The sequence below is a fragment of the Bubalus bubalis genome, chromosome 23 (genome assembly GCF_019923935.1).
Source record: "Bubalus bubalis isolate 160015118507 breed Murrah chromosome 23, NDDB_SH_1, whole genome shotgun sequence".
Lineage (NCBI taxonomy): Eukaryota > Metazoa > Chordata > Mammalia > Artiodactyla > Bovidae > Bubalus > Bubalus bubalis.
The window spans coordinates 39,505,596-39,522,746 of NC_059179.1; the positions used below are offsets into that span (position 1 = coordinate 39,505,596).

General features: G+C 55.4%; 1 protein-coding gene across 3 annotated transcripts in view; it reads left to right on the plus strand.

The window, feature by feature from the left end:
- Positions 1-17,151, plus strand: part of GRK5 (G protein-coupled receptor kinase 5) — a 224,515-nt gene that overhangs the window by 191,999 nt on the left and 15,365 nt on the right. For 2 of the 3 annotated variants that reach the window (XM_006048446.4, XM_044935210.2), the window contains 5 exons: positions 5,584-5,684; positions 7,343-7,435; positions 13,898-13,961; positions 14,912-15,052; positions 16,604-16,794. In XM_006048446.4, the coding sequence (XP_006048508.1) occupies positions 5,584-5,684; positions 7,343-7,435; positions 13,898-13,961; positions 14,912-15,052; positions 16,604-16,794 (590 nt within the window). The remainder of the gene's footprint in view (positions 1-5,583; positions 5,685-7,342; positions 7,436-13,897; positions 13,962-14,911; positions 15,053-16,603; positions 16,795-17,151) is intronic. The other variant, XM_025273993.3, reaches the window with a different exon arrangement.

Genomic DNA, 17,151 nt, shown 5'->3' on the forward strand with positions numbered 1-17,151 from the left:
ATGACGGGTGGCAAGGGCTCCTTCATGAGAATAGCAAAGGCCTGGTGGCTGGAAAGCCAGAGTTTACCCAGGAAATGAGTGTGCAGTGGGAGGAGAGGGCATGATGGAGAGGCAGGTTGAGGAAGGCCGTTGGGGCTGGATCAAGAATGCTCTGAACTTGGTCTGTTGGCAGTGGGCTCATCTCTGCTGTGTGAGGTGGAAAAACTCTTGAGGGCTGTTGTATCCACATTCGAGCAGGTGATTGCAGAGGCTTATGAGGGCCTACTAGTTAGTCCAGGCAAGAGAAGAGAATTCTTGAAACATACCAGGGCTGAGATTGCTGTGTGTGTCTGTCCCTGTCTGTGAAGTGGGGACAAGCTGGTTTTGAGTGGGGACAGCGAGGCAGAGGCTGTGTTCTTTCCCTCGAGTGGCTCAGGACACCTAGTTAGAGCCCATCCAGCTCAGACCCACCAGCACGAACTCTGCCCGCTGTGGAGCCCCTCCCTCCACTGTTGGTCTGCTCCCCTTGGCCAGCGCCATAACTCAGAGGGGTCTCTTATCTCCGTTTTTCCATCTGTGCCACAAATGGGGTTACATCAGTGAGGCCCCGAGGCTCTTCCCAGGAGAGCCCTCTGTTCTCCCCCTCCTCCTGTATCCTCTGGGCTCCTAGATCTCTAAACAAGTGTCAGGCATGTGTTTCCTGGAGACTCCAAGGATGGCAGGAGAGGTGCTTGCTTCGGGATTCTTGGCGGCTGTGGAGGAGGCGTTGAAGGGTGGTTTCGGGGCCCAGCCATGCTTCCATCCCTCGGCACCCCCAGGGACACCGGCCACATATGATGGATGCCATCTCCACTCTGACCTCTTGACATGAGGAACTTGGATGCTTCGGCAACAAGGTCCTCAGACATCGCAGTTTCTCTCTGATGCAGAAAATGAGGTCCCTTCCTCCCGCTGGTCACCTCAGTGCAGAGGGCAGCAGCGGTGCAGAGCAGGGGTAGCAGCCCCCCACCACACACACACACACCACACACACACACACACCACACACCACACACACACACACACACACCCTCCCCCGCACTTACGTTCCACCCTTGGCCTGATGACTCAACCGTCAGTGAGAACCAGCCTGGCAAGACATGACCGCGCCAGCAGCCGTCGCCCTTATTTAGCTCTATCTGGATGAGCCCTCCTCCCCGTGAGCAGCACCCCTACAGCTCCCCGCTTGCTCAGCCTCCTGACCTTTGGGCTCCCCCCAACCCCCGTGTAAACCCCACGTCTCCCTCAAGGTCCAGCCCTCTCCAAGGGGCTCTCTCACTTTTCCCCTAAATTCTTACTGCAAAGGCCACCCTCCTCTGGTCTGAGATGAATCACTCGGTAATTATTTCAGGTGTGCCAGCTGGCCTCCCTCCTCTGATGGGGGTTGGAGGATGGAGGGAGAGTGATGGTGGGGGGCGGGGGGCTGGTCAGCCCTGGGGTATCTGCAAGCGCAGCTCAGCATCAAGGGGCTCAATTGCGCCACCTGGTGGACCGGCTGTGGATGACCTGTGGAGGCCGAGTAGGGTTGGGGATGGGGGGTGGTGGGTGGGGGGTAGGGGGCTGGGGGGCTGTCGGTCTGCCCCGGGGGCTCCATCCCTGTCACTGGAGGTTGCTGAGGGAGGCAGAGGCTTGGGCGTGGCGGATGATCCTCACAGGCTTCCTGGGTCAAGGGCTGAGTTAAGCAACCACAGAGGCTTCCTGACCAGACCAGACCCATGCCTTCCCGACCCCCCCCCTACCCCCCCCCCCCCGACCACCATCCCTTCCTTTCCAACCTCGGTCCCTGAAACACTCCCAGGTAATCCCTGTTAGTCCACTGCTGCTGCTGCTAAGTCGCTTCTGTCCTGTCCAACTCTGTGCGACCCCATAGATGGCAGCCCACCAGGCTCCTCTGTCCCTGGGATTCTCCAGGCAAGAATACTGGAGTGGGTTGCCATTTCCTTCTCCAATGCACGCATGCAAGTTGCTTCAGTCGTGTCCAACTCTGTGCGACCCCCTGGATAGCAGCCCACCAGGCTCCTCCATCCATGGAATTTTCCAGGCAAGAGTACTGGAGTGGGTTGCCATTTCCTTCTCCAGGGGATCTTCTGACCCAGGGATCAAACCCGGGTCTCCCGTATTGCAGGCAAATACTTTACCATCTGAGCCCCCAGGGAAGCCCAAAGCAACTAAGGCAACTTCCTTCGAGCTGGAATCGAACCAGCGACCTAAGGATGTCCACATTTATCAAGTCTGCAGTCCTCCGCTCTACTAGCTGAGCTATTGAAGGGTGCATATGAGAACAGGGAAGTGGGGCCAAAAGGGAGGAGGGGGCCTAGGGAGATGTGAAGGTGCAGAGCCCACGGGGCCCCTGTACCATTGACCGACCTGCACCGTTCATGTTCGGAACGACGCAAAGGGCTCTTCTCAATGTGCTGTGGTATTCAGAAAAACCCTTGGACAGCCCTCCCCTCTTGTTACCTCAAAAGTGTGTTTTGGTAACATACACAGCAGGAAGCCCAGGACCTGTGGCCTAGGCATCGAGAACAGGCCGGAGTGCGTCTGGGCCGTCGTGGGGCTGGAGGTACAAAGGGGCGAGTATGCGGAGTCTGCCTGACCCGCTGGGCCTGCCGGCCACTGGCCCCGTCCGACTGCAGCCCCAAGTGGTTCTGAATTCAAGGTCAATTTTACATTCCACGGGGAGGGGTGGAGCAGGTTATTTTCCTCTGGTGATGGGGGCTTCTACCCACAGAGAGTGGATAAGGCACACCTGAGCTCAAATGCCCCATCTGTTCCCCGCCTCAAGGGAGAAGAGCCTGGGAAGCGTCTTGGGCAAAGAGGTGGGGGAGGGTGTTCTCTTGCTCCACATGTGACTCGGGGGGCAGGACAGGTGGCTCTGCAGCCTGAGGCTCCTCTAGGAACCAAGTCCTTTGTCACCAGGCTGGAGGGGAGAGCTCAGTGGTCCACAAGCCCGAGTGTGCACAGCTGTGTCTCTGAGGGGCGAACTGTATTTTAAGTTGTCTGGAGTTGGCCATGGAGATGCCCTCCTGAGGGGCGCCTGGGGCTCATCCTGATGGCCAGCACGGTGGACTTCTGGCAGGTCTGCAGACCAATCACGTCAGGGTTGGCCAGCCGTGGGCTGCAACTGCCCTAGACCATCAGGAGGCCCAGTGTTCACGGTGGGGCCACCAGTTCCCAGACACCCCTAGCCCCCCCAAGCCACACCAGCACACATTTCAAAGGACCCCTGGTGCCTGGATCCGACCCCTGGGTTGGGAAGATCCCCTAGAGAAGGGATAGGCTACCCACTCCAGTATTCCTGGGCTTCCCTGGTGGCTCAGCTCGTAAAGAATCCACCTGCAATGTGGGAGACCTGGGTTCAATTCCTGGGTTGGGAAGATCCCCTGGAGAAGGGAAAGGCTACCCACTCCAGTATTCTGGCCTGGAGAATTCCATGGACCATATAGTCCATGGGGTTGCAAAGAGTCGGACACGACTGAGTGAATTTCACACTTCACTTGGTGCCTACACGCACACTCTTGTGTAAAGTCGGAACCTGCAGGCTGGGACCCCTTGAGGAGACCACCCAGTGACCAAAGAAATAAAAGTGTCACTTCCAACACTGCTGGCCCGAGGGGGTCCCAGGCGCCAGCGATCTCCACCAACACCCTTTCTCCATGCTGCTTTCAGCCCCACAAATATCCAAGGGCCTCGCGGTCTTTTCTGTTTGGTTAGAAATTAAGGGAACATCTGTGACATGGAGGAGAATGACCCCAATCCTTCCACTCTGTCCTGACCCTCAGCTCCATCCCAGAGGGGCAGTCCTGCTGGAGAGAGACACAGCCCTGCCTGCCAGAGCTCTCGTGGCATTCCTGAGCCCTCAGGGCAGTGAAGGGGACATTATTCTCCAGAGCCCACCTGGCCTGGAGGAAACACCCCTCCCTTCTCCAGCCCACCTCACAGGCCTCCTGGGACCAGCAGGGATTAGCTTCCTGGAAAGAGATCTAAAACCGTGTGGAATTCTCCCGCCTTCAAGCCACAGAGGACAGACTGTGGTCACCGGGACCCCAGGGCCCTTTTTCTTACGTGATGCGTCAGACCTCACCTGTGGGGAGAGCCTTCTCAGTTTGGGGGGAAGGACCAACACCTCGGATTCCCCCTGATGTGACTAGAACAGCAAATGCCTCTTTGAGCAGTGGCACGGCCCACTCTCCCAGCAGGTTTGGGTTTTTACGTTCCTAGCTTAAAGCTGCCAACAGCTTCTTATTCCCTTCTTATTGGCAGAAGGTGTCGTCCCCTAGAGTCACTCGAGAGGGGGTTTGGTTGGAATCGCTTCGTCTCTTCATGTCATCGAGCCACAGACTGGATTTAAACCCCTGGTCATTAAACCAAACGCGTCATCACCAGTTACTAACTCCCCTCGGGGCTTTGAGTATAGGCAGCGCTCCCAGAAGTCTCCTGCCAGCCGGTTCCAAGGAATAACAGTGCCGAGACTTCACGCACAGCTGAGCCGCCCCCAGACCCCCGGAAGCCCCTCCTGTCTGCTCAGGAGTGGGGAGGGCCCAGGCGGGAGGGCCCAGGAGGGGTGGGAGGTCTGAGGCCACATTCTGCTTTGCCTGTGACCCTCTCCTCAGAAGCTTTCCCAGATGACCCCCAACCCTCTGCAATAACACCCCACCACCACCGAGACCAGCGGTCACCACCCTGAGCGGTAGCATCTTCTGTATAAGTTCCAGGTCAGCCCACAGCTAAGGTCACATCTCAGGGGCCTCCTGGGAGATGGCGGTGAAAGAGGGGAGCCCACACAGGTGGTTCAGACACCCCACCACTTCCAACCAGCTTCACTCTAGACCCACCTAGCCTGGTATAAATCCCATCTCTGCCACTTGCTGGTGACCTTGGGCAAAGGTCTTAACCTTTCTGAGCCTGTGGTTTCCTCATCTGTGAAATGAGCATCATTGTAGCATCCAACTCACACGGCTTCATTGACTGGTTCCAGGAGAAACGGTTATTTCTGACCATCCTCCTGGTGACAGCGAGGCCGTGTCTGGAGCAAGGCTCGCAGCTCCAGCAGCCATGTGGGCATGGGACGTAGCCCTGGCAAGCCAGAGCCAGGCCTGCGCCGCCACCTTCTGCTGCTCCCCCCGGCGCAGGGCCGCCCCTCCACGCCCTGTCGCCTGCTCTAGACGCCCTGACGCCCACCATCCAAGGACACTGCCCCCCTGTGGCTAAGGGGTGGGGGCAGCTCTCGGGGGGTCCCTTCAATGTGAGTGCTCACACCCTGCCCTCGGCTCCGGCCACAGCCCCGACACAGGATGTCATGATCTGTGTTCTCGGAGGAGGACAGTGGGGCTCCGAGGAGCAGGGTGGCCTTACGAGGTCGCCACACTGTCAGCAGCAGAACCAGAAATCTGACCTGAAGTCCAGGCCAGTTGGGTCACACTTTCCATCGCCGCCACCTCCCCGCACCACCCACCACCATGCGGGGAGGCAGCCGGGACCAGGTGCGGGCGGGTGGAGCCCCGTGGCAGCCGGGCCCCCTGCCCGCTGCCCCACTGATGCCTCCTTTTCTCTTCCTGCCTTCAGTCCCCAGTTTTCATCACCCAAGTTGGACGGGACCTGGTCTCCCAGACGGAGGAGAAGCTCCTTCAGAAACCCTGCAAAGAACTCTTCTCGGCCTGCGTGCAGTAAGTGCCCTGGGCCCTGGCCTCCCCTCCTCTTTCCCTGTCCGGGGGTCAGGACCCTCAGCCTCCTTGTGGGTTTCCACCCGGTCACCTGGAAAGGGGGCTGCCTCTCGTGTCCCTCCCCCGGAGCACTGGGCACCCGGGGGCAGGTCTTCAGTGCCCGAGGGCCCCCCAGCAGCCTGTGTATGAAGGGAAAAGAGCCTAGGGTGCCAAGTACAGAGAAAACATGTGCTTCAGATGATGTTGAAACCAACTGGTTCCCAGGCCGCTGAGACAGAGGCATGTAAAGCTCTGCCCCGGTCTGGCTGGTTTGGAAACCCTTCCTGCCCACCCCACTCCCCCACCACTGCCACCCACCCGTACTGCCGATGGAGTGGGGCTACAGGCTGCCCCCAGCCACACCCCACCAGCTCATCACAGGCTGCAGTGCGACGTGAGGCACGTCAGTGGGTGTGGTGCCAACCGAGCATCCGTTAGGCTCCATCATCTTGCACGGATGTGCCGCGAAGCTACATGTAGGCACTGGGCTCACACCTGTTCCTGTGCCCACACACGCCCTCCCCATGAGCTGACAGACAGGGGCACAGACTTACCCACCAAGATCACAGCAGGTGTGGGTGCACCCTCGTTCAGAGCTCGCAGCCCAGACATTAATTGGGCACCTGCTGTGTGCGTGTCACTCAAGGGACACCTTGAGAGCAAGAGTGCAGACCTGCTTTAACGGCTTAGTGCCGGCGCTCCATGCACTGTGGGAAGAACTGGGGTGTTCCGGGGAGGGTCAGCTTGAGGCCCAGCCCTGTGGCAGGTGCTGGGGAGAGACCACTGTGGGCAGAATCCGGGCTTGCAGGTGGCCGAGGGTCGGCCCTGACAGCGGGTGGGGGGTCCCTGGGCTGCCCCCTGCCCTTGAGGGAGTGGCCATCCTGCCCCCCCACACTGGCCCCTGTTCTCAGTCTGGCAGGACACAATCTCCAAGGTTCTCTCACTGAGTGTCCCCCACTTCCCCAGGTCCCAAGCGCCTGGGTTTGACTGGTCAGTGTGGCCACTTTTTAAAGGGAACCAAGCTCAGCCCTGCCTGCAGCCAAGCTCAGAACCCTCCAGGGCCTGGCCTGGGACCTGGCCCACAGCAGGTGCCCAGTAAATTCTACTGCATGGGGCTTCACTGGTCCTGACCAAATCCAGAGCCCATGCCCCTCGGCCTCTTGCCAAGACACCCTCTGCCTCAAAGTCCCAAACCCTCCCTTGTGCATAGTTAAACAGTGCTGGGTTCTCATCTCAGCTCCTGTTCCTTCTTCAGAGAGATCTCCTGGACCCCTCAGGGGCCTCACTTCCTGCTAACTCATGATAACATGCCCTGGGGTCATTTATTTATTCATGGTCTGTCCCCCTCACAATGCCAAGGCATTGTGTCCCGGAGCCCAAGCAGTGCCCAAGGCAAGTACTGACTACACACCTGCGGGTCAGTCAGTCAGTCTCAGACAAGCTTTGTAGAATGGCCGGGGCCTGGCTCCCCTCCCACTGTGTCTGTTGGAGGCCCCTGTGTGTCTGCATTTCCAAACTCTGGAGGTGGAGGAGGCTGGGCGGTGACCTGCTGCTATGGCCCTGCCCACCTGCAGCAGAGTCAGGATGGTGAAGCGTTCATCCATTTGTCCCCTCCGAGCTAGGTCTGTCCACGACTACCTGAGGGGAGAACCCTTCCACGAGTACCTGGACAGCATGTATTTTGATCGCTTTCTCCAGTGGAAGTGGTTGGAAAGGTGAGTGCTTCTGGGGTGGCACACCTCACACACGAGTGTGTACAAGTGTGTGTGTCAGTGGGGCGGGGATATGAGTTTTTCCCGTGACAAGTTATATAGAAATCAGTTACTTCCCTTGGGTCCATGGCTCAAATAAAATGAACCGTTCTCTTCCTATTCATTTCCTGAGTATTCTAGAAATGCTCTATGCTTATTATTGTGCACGCAACACACACACACACTCATTCACACATATACTCAGCATTCTGTGCTTATTTTTTTGGTTCACTGTCTTTGGGAAGTCTTGCTCTGCCAACCTAAAGGGCTGCCATATTCTTACACTGGGACTTCCCAGGTGGCACTAGCGGTAAGAACCCTCCTGCCAATGCAGAAGACATAAGAGACTCAGGTTCGATCCCTGGGTTGGGAAGATCCCCTGGAGGAGGGCACGGCAACCTCCTCCAGTATTCTTGCCTGGAGAATCCCATGGACACAGGAGCCTGGGGGGCTACAGTCCATGCGGTCACATGGAGTCAGAGGTGACTTAGCATGCGTCCACATAGTCTTACATAGATGTGCACATTTCTCATGTAACCCACCCCCTATTGATGGATGTTGGAGATTGGTCTCGATTTTGTGTGCAACCTTCCCTAAATAGTGAATAACTTTGTATATAAAACTTTTTTTTTAATTAATGTATTTATTTGGCTGTGCTGGGTTTTAATTGCAGCCCTCAGGACCTTCAGCTGCAGCTTGCGGGACCTAGTTCACTGAGCAGGGAGCAAACCTGGGCCCCTGCATTGGAGCTCAGCGTCTTGGCCACTGTACCACCAGGGAAGGCCCTGGCCATCCATCTTTATGTACTTTCAGAAATACATCATAGATATTCCTAGCAGAGGAACTCCAAGGGCAGGGTTTTCAGCTGTGAGGGGCGGCTAGATCTCCCTCCCCAGCAGCTACCCACTTCCTAGTCCTGCCCGTGCCCCGGGTATCTGCTTGGCCTCAGCTTCAGCCACACTGTTCTTGGCCTGTGAGAGCCGGTTTCCTTCTTGTTTACCTTTCATCTCTAATTGTGGGTGAGACCGAGCATCTTTTCACGTCTTTTATTTGCCACCTTACGCTTTTGAACTGTGGTGTTGGAGAAGACTCTTGAGAGTCCCTTGGACAGCAAGGAGATCCAACCAGTCCATCCTAAAGGAAATCAGTCCTGAATATTTATTGGAAGGACTGGTGCTGAAGCCAAAACTCCAATACTTTGGCCACCTGATGTGAAGAACTGACTCATTGGGAAAGACACTGATGCTGGGAAAGATTGAGGGTGGGAGGAGAAGGGAACAACAGAGGATGAGATGGTTGGATAGCATCACTGACTCGATGGACATGAGTTTGAGCAAGCTCCGGGTGTTGGTGATGGACAGGGGAGCCTGGCATGCTGCAGTCCATGGGGTCACAAATAGTTGGACACAACTGAGCAACTGAACTGAATTGATTCTCTTCAAAGAGCTCCTGCACACACAGCAGTGACTTGGTCAGGCAGAGGTGGCCTCTGTGTGACTGATGAGAAAGGAGAGGCCATGAGTATGTGGCTTGCTGGGTCACCCAAGAGGATGTAGTGCAGTCAAGGGGGGACCCCGGCCCAGGACCCCCAAGTGGTGCTCTGCCCACTACAGCATCCCAGGATTTGCAGGTCAGGGCAATGTTTGCATTAAAGACATACTGTGGGGACTTCCCTGGTGGTCCAGTGGTTAAGACTCTGCCTTCCAACACAGGGGATGTGGGTTTGAAACCTGATCAGAGAACTGAGATCCCACATGCCACAGGGTGTGGCCAAAAATAAAAAACAATTAAATAAACCCAACATTGTAAATCAACCGTTAGTTTGCTCAGTCATGTCCGGCTCTTTGCAACCCCATGACTGTAGTGCGCCAGGCCCCTCTGTCCATGGGATTCTCCAGGCAAGAACACTGGAGTGGGCTGCCATTCCCTTCTCCAGGGGATCTTCCCCACCCATGGATCGAACTCGGGTCTCCTGCATTGCAGGCCAATTCTCTACCGTCTGAGCCATCAGGGAAGCAAATAAAAAATAAAGCCATACGGGGTGAGCTGGTAGGCAAGGATGAGAGCTCCCCCTCCCACCACCAGGGTTCCTGTGCAGGAGGTCTGGCGCTCGTTGCTGTACGTATACACTGTGGTCAGAAAGCCAGGAACTCCTGCACGGGTTTTGGATCCGTGCTGAGTCCCCTGCAGATGCCTAGGACACACACCTGGGGGACACGAACCCCCGAAAAGCTGTACTCGCTGCCCTCCCTGCCCTCTTCAGGGAGATCTGAGGATACACCCCGCCCTACATCCTGGGGGACGTTTGTCTCCACCCTGACCAATGGGGTGACAGAGGAGCAGTGGACGGGCATCTCTGTTGGCACGTGGCCTGCTTCTGGCCACCTTGCCCGTGCACGTCATGGCTCCAGGACCCACGCGTGGGCCACCAAGAGCCCACAGCCTGATCTGAGTCCCAGCTCAGCCTCCTCCTTGGGGCCCGCTCCCCTTTCCACCCCTCGGCATCCTCACCTGTGACGTGGGGATGATAGCAGTGCCTGCCTTGTGGGCGTGGTGAGAACGCGATGAGAGCACAGCACACAGCTCAACAAAGCCGGCCTCCTTGGGAGGTGAACGGCTGAATGTCATCGTTGTCATGCATCATCACTGAGCGCTTTGGCTCGGCCATCACCACGCCTGTCTAACGTTTTGGAGGCAGCAGCTGACCCTTGCGGGGCGCAGTCTGGTGGGGAGGTATTCATCTTGCCCCACCTTGCTCCACAGTTTGGAGCCCTGGGCTGTATCACACAACCCCGAACTGTGCCCACCTTCCTGGGGTGGTGGCGTGGGCTCAGGACACCAAACCTGGTCTCCGAAACAGACTGTTTGGACCCCAGTTCCAACTGTACCGCTTACCAACTGAGACCGTGGGCATCTCATTTTACCTCTCAAAGCCTAAGCATGCCCATCTGCCAAATGACTGCAGATTATCAGGATTACCTGTGTCCGTGAACAAGCTGCTTCGAGCAATGGGGACTGTTACCATAGAGACCCTCAGAAGGCACCACATCCTTTATCCTTAGAGTGCTCATGATGACATCTGACACTAAGAGGCTTACAGAGAACCTTTGGAGATATATATAGATATAGATATAGATACCTTTTCAATATCTCCATTTTACTGAAGATGCAAGGCTCAGAGAGGTTGATGGGTTAGCCCTGGGTCACACAGCAATGGCCTGGCAAGGCTGGAATCTGAAGGCCAGGTCCCTGGCTCAAGTCCTTCACCCTTAGTTTATCCAGCATCCTGTTCCAAAGGAAGCCTTTAGCTGTGGCCCCTGGCTTTCACTTTACTTGTCAGGACCAAACACATGAAATAGAGAAATGAACTTTTAAAATTGGTGTGTTGACCTCAAAAGAGTTATGCCCTTTTGAGGCCATGAAGCTGTTGAAGCCAGCAAAGCAGGACCCTGGCCTAGAAATGCCCTGAATGACTGACAGCAGCCCCGCTTCCCCCCCGCCTTTTTTCTTGCTAACAAGATCATGGCCTGTTGGTGCTGTGCTGTTGAAATATTAAAGGGATTTTTTTCCCTCCCAAGGTTAACCAAGAAATTCCTCGGAAATTGTATTACACTCATTTCCCCCAGCAGAGGAGCTCTGTGGTAATGTCGGCCGACTGTTTGTTCTCCATGTATCGTAAACTGTTGGCCCGGACGCCTTCATGTGGTTTCGAGGGCAGCTGGAGGAAACGCTTCCCAGGGCCGCATGTTGGATGCAGGCGCATGGCGGGCTTGCTCCAGGCCAGGCCGCTCGTGTGCAAGATGCAGAGCAAGGGGGAGTCCAGCAGAGGGGCAGCCTGGACCCCGCTTCCTAAAGAAAACTAGGAAGAGGCAGTGAATCACACACATGAATTCTAGACAGGCCAGGCAGCATCCAGGAGAACAGCGCCTAAGAGAACAGCATGATGCCGAAGCTGTGATTCCCACTGAAACCCAAATCCTCTTCAGGACCCAGCAGCGAGAAGAGTTTCCATGGGAGTTTCATTCAGGAGACACTGGGTGACTGGAGATTGATTGGTCTTTCTCGAGCTGACCCAGTTCTTTGGCCCATTCCAATCCCATGCCAATCCCTATGCTGGGGAAGAAACCTGGGGTGGAATTTGGGGATGCTCAAAGATAGTCCTTGAGAGTCAAGAGCCGATTTTAACATCGTAAAAGCTGCTTCTTCTTACCCATTAATCGATCGATGGCTTTTTAGGTTGTTTCCATCTCTTGAGTATTGTGGGTAATGCTGCAATGACCATGAGAGTAAAATAGGATCGTGTTTCTACAATGGAGTATTACTCAGCCTTAAAAAACAAAAAAAAAAGAAGGGAGTCCTGCCATTTATGACAACATGGACGGACCTGGAGGACATTATGCTAAGTGAAATAAACCAGACACAGAAAAACAAGTACTGCGTGATCTCACTTATATGTGGAATCCACATAGACTCATAGAAGCAGAGAGTAGAGTGGTGGTCGCCAGGGGCAGGGAGGGGATGGGAGAAATGGGAGATGTTGGCCCAGGGTACAAGGTTGAAGTTACGCAAGATGAGTCAGTTCTAAGGATCTCACATACAACAAGGGGACAAGAGTTAACAGTACTGTATCATTTACTGAAAATTTGCTAAGAGGGTAGATCTTAAGTGTCCTTGGAAGAAAGGAAGGAAAGAAGGGAGGGAGGGGGGAATGTTAATTTGGGGAGGTGATAGGATGTTAATTAGCTTGACTGGATGATCATTTCACAATGTATCAGATCAGATCAGTCGCTCAGTCGTGTCCGACCCTTTGTGACCCCATGAATCGCAGCACGCCAGGCCTCCCTGTCCCTCACCAACTCCCGGAGTTCACTCAGACTCACATCCGTCGAGTCAGTGATGCCATCCAGCCATCTCATCCTCTGTCGTCCCCTTCTCCTCCTGCCCCCAATCCCTCCCAGCATCAGAGTCTTTTCCAATGAATCACAATGTATACATATATCCAAACATCAAGTTGTACACTCTTTCTCAATTACACCTCATTAAAGCCAAAAAAAGAGAGGGGGAAAAAACCTGACTTTTCTTAGCCAAATAGGCCAGCAATGAAAAAACACACGCTATCTACAAGGTGGAGTCCTTTGCTGCAACTAAGTGGCCATTTCTTTCTTTACTCCATGAGCCCCACCTTTGCCCCATGATCAGAGGCTCGTCTCATTAGACATTATAAATGGTTTTGGCTAGTTAAAATGGGGAATCGAGAGACATAAGGTGATTAGTCATAAATATCAGTGGTGCTAGTGGTAAAGATGGAGAAGGCAACGGCACCCACTCCAGACTCTTGCCTGGAAAATCCCATGGAGGGAGGAGCCTGGTGGGCTGCAGCCCATGGGGTCGCTAAGAGTCGGACACGACTGAGCGACTTCACTTTCACTTTTCACTTTCATGCCCTGGAGAAGGCAATGGCAACCCACTCCAGTGTTCTTGCCTGGAGAATCCCAGGGATGGGGGAGCCTGGTGGGCTGCCGTCTATGGGGTCACACAGAGTCGGACACGGCTGAAGTGACTTAGCAGTAGCAGTAGCAGCAGTGGTAAAGAACCCACCTGCCAAAGAAGGAGACTAAGAGATACAGGTTCAACCCCAGGGTCGGGAAGATCCCCTGGAGAAGGGAATGACAACCCATTTCAGTGTTCTTGCCTGGGAAATCCCATGGACAGGGGAGCCTACCCAGGGTGCAGTCCATAGGGTCGCAAAGAGTCGAACACAACTGAAGCGACAGAGCACGCACACACACACACACACACACACACACACACACACACACCTTTTGGCAGACAGGATCTTCCCCTGTCCTGGGGTTCAGGGGAGTCCAACGCCCTCGGTCCTTAGAGAGTAACCAGACTGGTCGTAGGGATCAGCAGCCTCTGTGTTCCCAGGAGGCCCATCTTCCCAGGGCACGTCTGCAGGAAGGAACAGCTCGGGCGCCTGGGGACAGGAGGCGCAAGCTGTTCCGCCAGGCAGGTGTGGACGCGGGGCTGCGGTTTCCTTCCTGGCCTCCATGGGACACCGAGCCTGACTCCTGGCCCTCTCTCTTCTCCCTGCATTGAGGACACAGCTTCCTTCTGAGTGCAGCCGCAGAATTTGCATTTGGGAGAGAGAGGGGAACCACAGGGAAAGTGCAGTGAAGCAGCCTCTGCTCACGTTTTTCAAGCCTCCTGCTCTTTCCTTCCAGTCCAGGGCGGAGGGCACCCAGCCCCTGAGCCAGTGGTTGAGGGTCGCATCTGCAGCGGTGGTTCCTGAGGGTCCCCAGGGCGGGGTTTGGAGGTGTGTGCCTTGCCCCGCTCAGCTCCTCTCAATGCTGCCCTTGTCTGTTTCTTAATTCTGCATCTTAATGCTATGAGACCCATGCTGGATTTTTGCTTTTCTTCCAGGCAACCGGTAACCAAAAACACTTTCAGGCAGTACCGAGTACTAGGAAAAGGGGGCTTTGGGGAGGTGAGTGAACATCCACATATTCATGAAAAGTTTCTGGACTCTTGTCACCTTTACTGTCCCTTCCGGATTGGCCTGAAAAGTGTCCAAAGCAGGGCTTCTGAGCAAATGGCTGGGTCACGCGCCCCCTGGTGGAGAAGGCGGGTGAGGCTGGGGCCTTGGGAAGGTCACCGGTGTCTGAGGAAGGGAAGGAGGGTGGCTGGATGGAGATGCTGGAGCCAGCCTCAGGCAGGGTTCAAGTCTACAGAAGGAAATGTGTGTCCTTGATTGTGTTTGGAGGGTAAAGTGAGGACATGAGGGGCCTAAGTATGGCCCGGCCATGCTGTTAATATGCACTGTTATGCTTAACCTGATCTTCCCCAACCTTGTCATTCCCGTTTTAGAGATGAGGAAAACTGACGTTCAGAATGGTTAGGTAACCCAGGCAAGGTCACACAGCCGAATAAGGGCAGAACTAAGACCAGATCCAAATGCCCTGGGTCTCATTCCTCCAAATCATACAGTCAGAGTTCCCAGGGGTCTCCCATGGCTGCCCCCCTCCCCAAATAAGCCTCTCCTACCAGCAGCTGGTCCTTCAAAGTCCCCAGTTATTAGCAGCTGCATCTGGTTGGAAGCTTGGGACAGAGAAAATCTAGTTGCCCCTGAGACAGGAACGGTTCTTTCAGCCTCGGCCAGCCATGTAAACTGGTATAGATGGCTGCTTCTCCACCTCCAAGGGCTTGGGTTCACCTGAGATGGCACCAAAGTCATCTTGACGGCAGGGTCCTGGGAGCAGTGGGTCCATGGCCAGGTCTTGCTCACTCCTGAGGCTGGTATACCCACAGGCCAGGGCACGGCCGGCTCTGGCCGCTGTGGTTCCCAGCCCTGGAGACACCACATCCTGGCCTGGAGGAGCCTCAGAACGGCTTGGTCTCATGTGCCGTTTGCGCTTGTCTTCTCTTTTGCCCCCACAGGTCTGTGCCTGCCAGGTTCGGGCCACAGGTAAAATGTACGCCTGCAAACGCTTGGAGAAGAAGAGGATCAAAAAGAGGAAAGGGGAGTCCATGGCCCTGAATGAGAAGCAGATTCTGGAGAAGGTCAACAGTCGGTTTGTGGTAAGTGTCAGGGCCTGGGGGACAGCCCCGCCTTCAGGTGACTGGAAGTGTAGCAGAGCCCCCCCTCCAGGTGACCGGAAGTGTCCAATGCTCCATCCTTCTAAAGGCAGTTGGGACTGACTGTGTCCTGTCCCTGGAGCTAGGCTGGCTCCCCTCTAGGTGTGAGCTTCTGTTAATACCTCCGTGGAAGAAAGGGGCCCAGCCAAGGAGCTTTGTTTCCACAAACCCCTTAGGCTGGTTTCATCATAGGAGCCCGAAGCGTCAGGCCCATCTCGTTTATACCCGCCTGTTACTCCGTCCAGGCAAGGCTCTCCTGCAGTAACAAACCAACCCCCAACTCAGAGTAGCTGGAAGCGGCAAAGGGCTCTCATCTGAAGTCCTGTCAGATGAGGCATCCTTCTCCACCTTCCTGCAGACGGATGCCCCTCCACACCCACTGGGGTAGTGGGGACCTGGAAGGGGACCTGTGTTTGGCCAGCTCTCAGCGTCTCTCCCACTTGTTATTATAAAACACCATATATATATGGGTAAAAAAGTCAAACCTCACAGAAGGATGCCAAGTAAACATAGAAGCCTCCCTCTTTGAGTAACCACTGCAGACATGTTGGGCTTCCCTGGTGGCTCAGACAGTAAAAAGTCTGCCTGCAATGCAGGAGATGTGGGTTCAATTCCTGGGTTCAGAAGATTCCCCCGGAGAAGGAAACGGCAGTCCATTCCACTATTCTTGCCTGGAGAATCCCATGGACAGAGGAGCCTGGCGGGCTATATAGTCCACGGGGTTGCAAACAGTCAGACATGACAGAGACTTTTCACTTCACTTGATACATATACAGGCTTTATTATTTTTAGCCAATGGGATCTTGCAACAAATCTTAGCCTGAAGCATTGCTTCCCTTAAATTGTAAATCTTCTATAACCTGACAGATAGCTGCACCTCTTTTTTAAAGCTGTGCACCATTCCTGTGTACAGGGAGGAGAGAGGCCGTGACCTGTGCAGCCACAGGTAGAAATCACTTCTGGTTTTGAAGGCACCACAACAGACAAGGCTGCCCCGGGTCCATCCATCCTTCATCATCCCTTTGGCGTATTTCTGTGGGGATGTCCAGGAGATGGATTCCTGGCGGAGGAATCACTCTGTCAGAGAACATGTGCATTTCCCCCAGTTACACCCCCACCAGTTGTGCCTGATGGCAAGCAGCACCATCCACCCAGGCTGCCTGCATTCCCCAGAACTGGCGGGTTTTGTAAGGGGATGCCCAAAGGGGACAGAAGTTCTAACCACCTGATGCACGCACATGCTTTTGTGACTTAAAAGCAACAGACACTGTCCTGTCGGGACCCATGAAAGGTGCCAGCTGCCCCTTCTGACTCTGCTTCCTTGCCTGGAACTGCCGAATTGGATGGAGGGGCAGCAATGGGGCTCAGGGGGTGGTGTGAAGTGGCTGCAGCTCCCCACGCTAGTCCTCCCACCCAGCTTCAAGGACCCCTGAGGAAGAGGAGCAGATGTGGGAGTCCCTGGAACCCCAGTGCATGGCCGTCTTGTGCTCCCAGGTCAACCTGGCCTATGCCTACGAGACCAAGGATGCCCTGTGTTTGGTCCTGACCATCATGAACGGCGGGGACCTGAAGTTCCACATTTACAACATGGGGAACCCCGGCTTCGAGGAGGAGCGCGCCCTGTTCTACGCGGCAGAGATCCTGTGCGGCCTGGAGGACCTCCACCATGAGAACATTGTCTACAGGTGAGCAGGCAACCCCAGGTCCCCCATCTGAACCTGAGTGAGTGAGGCCAACCCTTCCATGCTCTGAATTGGTCACTCAGCCTTGCCCTCGAGTTGAGGCCGGGTCATCACCCTTGAGTCAGACAGACTCCCACCCTGGAACCGAGAAAGGGAGGGGGATCGCTTGGCGGGGGGCCAGGTGTTCCCTCCGAGTCGATGAGGTTGGGCCACTGGTCCCTTCCCACCCAGTACCCAGGAAGCTCAGTGAGTGGAGCCTGGTGGTCTAATCCAGAACCAACCCTTGCAGGACTTCTGTAGGATCCCCACTGAAGCAGGCATCAGAATGGACCCCGGTCTCTCCCACCCCAGGACCAGGTG